General features: G+C 40.6%; 1 protein-coding gene across 1 annotated transcript in view; it reads left to right on the top strand.

Moving 5' to 3' along the window:
* Positions 1-1,564: 1,564 nt before the first annotated feature.
* Positions 1,565-7,226, top strand: part of PLCZ1 (phospholipase C zeta 1) — a gene marked incomplete at both ends in the record, with an annotated part of 45,232 nt that continues 39,570 nt past the window's right edge. Inside the window, 2 exons of the mRNA XM_084205477.1 lie at positions 1,565-1,615; positions 6,303-6,537. Coding sequence (XP_084061603.1) covers positions 1,565-1,615; positions 6,303-6,537 — 286 coding nt within the window. The remainder of the gene's footprint in view (positions 1,616-6,302; positions 6,538-7,226) is intronic.

Genomic DNA, 7,226 nt, shown 5'->3' with positions numbered 1-7,226 from the left:
CCATCATATCAAAGACAGTATTTCAGCAAGCATTGAGGGACTTCAGCATTGGAAACCTTGATGTTCAGATGCTGATCATTCCATAGTTTTATTCCAGTCCATAAAAGTGTGAGTAACAGGGAATTCCTCGACAGATTTTTCCCCCATATATCCTCTGACAAAACCTGAATGTTTTCCAGAATGCCAATACAAAACTTGTTGTCCTCGGCTTTCACAAGTTTCATAAAACCTGTGGCAAACTGCCTTGGGTCTGTCACATTTAGAGTCTCACTCAGGCTTGCTGACAGCTACATGAAAGCTGGCAATTTTGAAGCAGTTTGTCTGGAGAAGAATCCCTGTAAAATGAGTGGGAAATGGGAAATAGGAAATGAGAATTGGAGAAAGGGAGGAAGTCCAGCCTGATTTCCAAAGGCTGTCCCAATGATTCAAAGGCTGATACTGGTGTGCCTCAAAGCATGAGGCACATGAGAGCCATGAGAGCAACTTCCTCAAAATCCTCTAGCCAGGAGGACAACATGGACAGCTGCTCTTGCCCAGGCTGGTTTTGGGGACACAGCAGTTCCCTGAGGGGAAGTAGGAGCTTGGGTAGCCTTCCAGCCCTTTGGGGTGTCTTTCCAGCCCTTTGGAGTGGCCTTCCAGCCCTTTGGGGTGTCTTTCCAGCCCTTTGGAGCGGCCTTCCATCCATTTGGGGTGGCCTTCCAGACCTTCAGGGTGGCCTCCCAGCCATTTGGGGTGGCCTTCCAGCCCTTTGAGGTGGCTTTCCAGTCCTTTGGGGTGGCCTTCCAGCCCTTTGAGGTGGCTTTCCAGCCCTTTGAGGTGGCTTTCCAGTCCTTTGGGGTGGCCTTCCAGCCCTTTGGGGTGGTTTCTCACCATTCCCCAACATCCACCTTCAGCCCGTGCCGTGGAGCCGGCTGGTTCCCCAAGGCCCAAAGAAGGGGTTTCCCCTCACGCTGCTGCAGTGAGTTGGTAGCACAGCGCTCCTGGGGGTTTTTTGGGGGTGGATGCTGTGGTGACCTCCTGCCTCACCAGCTTGTCACCTTGCACCAGAGCAGAGAGACCTCGGAGGACAAAGTCCCCAGGAGGACACTGGCCCCGCTGGCTGCAGAAGGCCCACTCAGCCTCACCCACCTCGGCCTGCACCAGGGTGTGGGATGTCCTACGGGTGGGAGACGGCGGATGAGGGCAGGAGAAGACGCTTTGTGTGGAAGGAGAAGGCCCTGATGGCGGCAGGAAGGGGCCTGAGCTGGGCTCCTGCAGTCTGTGACATCACCAGAGCGGCCCTGCAGCGACACTGGAAGGATGGGGGAGCGAACGTTCCATGGCACTCCAACAGCACACAGGGGCATGAGGAGCCCACTGGGAGCCCAGCAAGGGCTGGCGATGCCGCTGCAGTGAGGGGGCTGGAGCACAGCCACCATGGATGAGAACAGATATCCTTTTTCTTTGCTGCCTTCTCCTCCTCCGCTCCCCTTCCTGGCTTGTGACAGCTGCCATTGGGTTCTCCCAAGGTGTCTCTTTCCCCTCAGGCCTGGAGCTGGGCTGGGCACACAGGAGGGTGGCAGAGATGGCCTGGGGCAGCCAGTCCCATCAGCCAGGGCTGGTTGATAATGTTTGGGTGGGCACAGTGCTGGGGATGCCCATTCCTTGGTGTTTCTTGGCATTTCCCACCATTCCCTGCTGCTGCTGGGTCCCCTCAGCCTCCCCACACTCCTCTCCTCTCACTGCAGCCCTTACTGCACTCTGAGCACCCCCTGATCTCCTTCACACCCTCTCTTCACCCCTTCTGGTCCCTGCCCTCTGAGTCTCTGAGGACAGAGCAGAAATCTCGTCCTGCACACCTTAGGGCCTGCTGCATTCTCACAAGGACGTTCTAGAGTATGAGAAAAGGAAAGCATGATCTTCTTAGGTTTAACAAAATGAAACTTCTCCCCCTCATGCCCCCAGTAATGGGCAATTTCAGAATCTTCCTTAACTTCATGTCTCATACGTGGTTTTGGAATCTCATTCAGAATGATTTCAAGACTGGGAATACTGATTTAGACGGTTGCATTAGGCTGCTTGAAAAAATGCAAATAACTTTTGATGAAGACCATTTAAAACATATTTTCAAGGTAAAGTGGATATACATTAAGTAATTAACAGTTCAGAAGTTCAGTTACACGCATCATACCTTCGCTTATTTTTTTCAAGTTAATTTTTTGGGAAATGTATTTCGTGCTAGGGTGGTGTGCAAAATCAGCAAAGAATTTTCCTCCCCTGGGTCTTGTTTCTGTGTAAAATAGATAACCCAGGGCTTGTATTTGAATCACAATCATTTAAATTGGAAAATACCTCTAAGATCACTGAGTCCAACCATTAATACATTGAAAACTCCACCTCTAAACCTTGTCCCTAAGCACCACATCTACAGTTCTCTTAAATACTTTCAAGGAATGGTGACTCAAACACTTCCCTGGACAGCCTGCTCCAATGCTTGGCAACACTTTCAGTGAAGAAATTTTTCCTAATAGCCAGTCGAAATCATCCCTGGCACAACTTGAGTCCACTTCTGCTTGTCCTACTTCTTGGTACTCAGAGAAGAGCGTGACATCCACATAACTCTGTCTTTTCACCACAACTGATTAGTGTCAGATGGAACACATGTGGATTTTGATACCCAGGCTTTTTTGTAACATGACCACACTTGAGAAAACTTGAAGCATTCTAGTTTCATCCTATTCAGCTTCTTCTGTCATCATGCTAATGAGCCCAGATGTGCCTGCCTGATGCTGGGCAGAGCCATGAAAGCAACTTCCTCAAAATCCTCTTGCCAGGAGGACAACATGGGTATGTCTGAGCTGCTCAGGCTTTAGATCCAGCACACATTCATTCTGTTCTCCACTACACCTCTCCTGTAGTATTTAAGAGGTGTGCCTGAATGAATAGGAATTGTACTCCAGAGAAAGGATTTGGCCTTGAGGCATGGCAGTGTTTAAGTGATTTCCATGAAGGTTACACCAGCCAGCTAGAAATTGGACTTAATAAGTTAATTTAGTGTAGGTAAGCAATCTACTGCCAAGCAGATCTTGTCCCAGTGTTACTGTCATATTTTCTGAAAAATCCCTTTGCCAGGATTTTTTCTCCTGGGAAGATGAGAAGCTTCAGAGAATTGTCTGATTGCTTCTCCTGTGTTTTGCTGCTTTGGAATGTGGTTGGAGATTGTTTATCCAACATGTGAATTGTTTTTACTTAATGACCAATTATGATCTAGCTGTGTCGGGACTCTAGAAGCAGTTACGAGTTTTTAATTAGTATTTTCTTAAGCTTTTTCGTTAGTTTTTTTCTCTATTCTTAGTATAGTTTTAGTATAGTACTCTGTAATATAATATAATATAATATCATAAAATAATAAATTCGCCTTCTAAAAACATGGAGTCAGATTCTCAATTCCTCCTTTGTCCTGGGGACCCAACAAATACCACATCCCAGTGAGCAAATACTAGAAAATTCTGTGCCTTGCCACATACTGTGTATACATGTTCTTCTTGTAGTGACTCAAAAGATGTAAGATTTTCCTTTGACCTCATTTTTTCCCCCCAAAACAGCTGTCTGGTAATGCTGTTTCCCTAAGGGAATGAAAACAAGTGTGTGTATATATAGAAATACATATTTATTTATTTATTTACAAATTTATATATCTATGATTCTTTTGGGAATGTTGCAACCAACTGGCTGATTCTGTCCTGATTTGGCAGAGGAGAATTAACTATGGCAAGTCAGAAGCTTTTAGGTCTTGAAAAGGAAGGTGCTAAGTTTTCCTCACCCTATCTTCCTCTCTCATTGTTGCCAAGCCAAGATAGAACCAGCAGCATGAGCTCAACCCTGTCTGGAGAGGCTTCCTGTGAGTTTTGGACTTGCAAGGAGATATTTGCCAACCTAGAGAACCACTTGGTTTTTAAAGAATTATAAAATACTTCTCACTGTTTCCTCTATCTTCCCCCTGCTTGGGTTTCTGGCAGGAATTTGAGAGTGATGGTCAGCTGTGGGTAGAGAAAAGAAGAATTATTTGAGGGAAGTGACCTGCAAAGAACAAGTCTGATCTAGTTGTGTTTGACAACCTATTATACCCAACAGCCTGATCTAGTTATTTATAGCAGTACTGATAGGTGTTCTTTGCTGTTTGGGAAAGATTTACAGGTGTTCAGTAGTTTGGGGGGCTCAAACATTTAATCAGTGTAATAACATGTAAAAATCCAAAGCATTCTGGAAGGGAATCTTACTGACATCATTGTAAGTAACTACACATCAGCAGTTAATCTAATGGTTACACATAGCAAAATACATTTTATAGAAAACTAATTTTAAGGAATAATCTGCTTTTTTTTCCTTGTCTCTTCTCTTTGAGTTTGTTTTACTGTAATACTCTTTTGAGCAATATGAGCATTAAGGTTTTAAGGAATAATGAATTTTCATATAATTTATCTCAAGACTCTTTGTCTCTTCTTTTTCTGAACAGCAAAGATTTGATGTTCCTATTATTAAAAATAGGAATGACAAAAATCTACCCCCAAAAGTTGTAAGAATATGTTTTTATAGTGACATGAATTTTATCACTTTAATTTTGAGAGCTCTGTTGTGTAGCAGTATTGCCTGTATTTCATCAAAAGGCAACTAAAATAGAAACTTTAATTTTTTGCCCAGCTTCTCTTTGTGCCAGTTACTAAGTGAACTTCTTCCAAGTCCTGATATACTGTTTATTTCCAAAATAAGTTGGTATTCTCTTTTCCTGCTTAATGGTTATGAGCAAATTTGCTGTATTGTTAAGAACATTAAAAATTGGATTGAAGACATCAACCTTAGATGGGGAATTTTTCAGCAGTACTGAAATGTGTATAATTAGCATTTGTACAGAAATATTTTCTTGCTAGTGACTTCTGTTAAAAATCATTATTCTCTTTCAAAAACTCAAAGCAAATACTGAAGTACTGATTTGTAAGATTTTTTCACTACAACTCCCCATGAAATTTAATTTTGTACTTGTTTTAGTTATCTAATATATTTTCACTTCTATTGTTTTACTTATTCAGAAGTACAGTGGGAACTGTACTGAGTAGGAAGGAACTGGCAGTGGATCATTAAATTTTAGGTTTTATGGTATAGCTTCAAAACAAATCTAATTTAGCAGTAATCCCAAATCTTGATCAAAGAGCAGCCAGAGCTCAAGTAAGCGATTTCCTGTTTATAGACACTTTGGTGGAAGCCAACCCAGCCATTGTAAGTGCCATGTTTTGGATGCTGGAACTTGGCCTCTTTGGCAGTCTCAGTTTAAGGAACCAACAATTAGAGTTTTCATCAGCTTGCAGTGATTATCCCTTAGGCAGTGGATTGCCATTTGTTTGTGATTTTTGTGAGCAATTTTGTCAGCAGATTTCTCTTAATTTGGCGACTTTTAAGAATAATTCAGGCTAAAATGTTACACACATTTATATTTTGTGTGTGCAGTTACTTATTTTGAGTAGAAAATTTTAAAGGGAAAATGGAACTGTTAAACCTGAGAAAAACACAAAAGGCAGAAATGGTAAAAAAATATCATTCTACTCAAATTCTTTTGCCCTTTTAACTTTTCTTTTGGCTTTTATACTGAAACACTGAAATTAATTACTATGCTAACATTTTGTAAGCTCTATGAAAACAAGCTTACAATTCAAGAATTCCAAAAGTGTGAATAATTAACCTAAGTTAAGCATTCTGGCTTGTTAAGAATAGAACATGATGTCATAGGTTATTATAAAATATTGTCTTCAAATTTTAGTAGTGTTTCTTATTTGAAGTGTTCAAAGCCTTGTATCTCTTGATAATTTGGTCATCCTCATTTCATTTTTGAGATTACTGGTTGCTGGTTTTGTATGCAAATTTCACTGACATATTTATAATATGGTGTCAATAGCTGTTGGAGAGGTATTATACTAAATATATTTTCCACTTGATAAGTTTTATGCTGCACATTTGTTTTAATGCATAGCATTTAGAGATTTTCTATGATGTATTTTAATATTAAAACACATTAAATCTAAATTTATCGTACTTATATAGACGTTAATTATGTCTTATGGTCCATTTTACTTTATAAAAAAGTATTTGTAGCGCACAAAGTGTAATCTAAAACTAGAAGAGTGAAATCTGATTGTAGTCACTATTGGATTCTTCTATGATTCTCACTCTTATGGTCAGTTATAAAAAAATGTTTGGTGCATAACTTTGTATATATGAATGTTGTTTTATTGATTTTTTAAGAGAATTATTTTGGTTGCTTTTTTCCTCAGAAAACCGTTGACAAACACTCAGGAGATGTAATTAGCATGGATGACTTCAGAGCAATTTATCGAGCTCTTGTACACAGACCTGAATTTGAAGAACTATTCAAGGCTTACTCAATAGATGGCAACATTTTACCTGAAGGCCAGCTCCTGAAATTTCTTGCAAAAGAACAATTTCAAACTGAAGCTAATGAAACAACTGCCTTAGAAATTATTATGAAGTATGAACCCATTGATGAAGGTATGCACAGTTAAATTATTTGATATCTAGGTCTGATTTATTGTGCTTCTCTCAATGACTGTTTTGCAAAATCTCATATCTTTATTTCTTCTAAAGCATGTCTTATTATTTTTTCTTCCTGTGTTTTCATTTATTTTCATGGCGCCCTCCTTTCTCTGCTCTCTCCTTTTTTCTGTCATTTTTTAAGCTTTTCTTTCTAGTCCTTCTATAAATTCTATCCTTCAGCTCATTACAAACCATTTCCAATTTGTTTTTTTTAAGGTTCTTATCTGCCATTTTTCTTGTCTGCTCATTACACTGTCTTCTCTCCCTTGAGTCATTTAGTGATAATGCAAGGCTTCAGACAAGACTTTGGTTTCCCTCTGACTTCCTTGCAGAAGCACTGTGTGAGATTTTCAGAGGTGCCTGGTCACCCTTTCTGAATCCCTAGGACTCTGAAATGAGGAGGGGTTCATAAATCTCTAACATGTTCTTCACCTATTTCAAGGTGCCTCAAGTTGGGGTGTAACACTTCTGCTGAGTTTCACCGATTTCAACTTTATGTGGCAAAATTGACAACTGAGCTATGAAAAGGATGTAGCTGCATTTTGTTGAAAGCTGTTATTTAATTCAGTGGAATGTGTTTAATCTTTATGTCCTTGGTTCCCAGCCTTTGAAAGTGGGTGGAATTGATAACTGGTTAGGAAAAG

Source organism: Fringilla coelebs (genome assembly GCF_963513975.1).
Source record: "Fringilla coelebs genome assembly, chromosome: 5".
In the NCBI taxonomy this organism is placed as follows: Eukaryota; Metazoa; Chordata; class Aves; order Passeriformes; family Fringillidae; genus Fringilla; species Fringilla coelebs.
The sequence above is the reverse complement of the archived record's forward strand: the minus strand, read 5'-3'. Positions and strand labels throughout refer to the sequence as shown.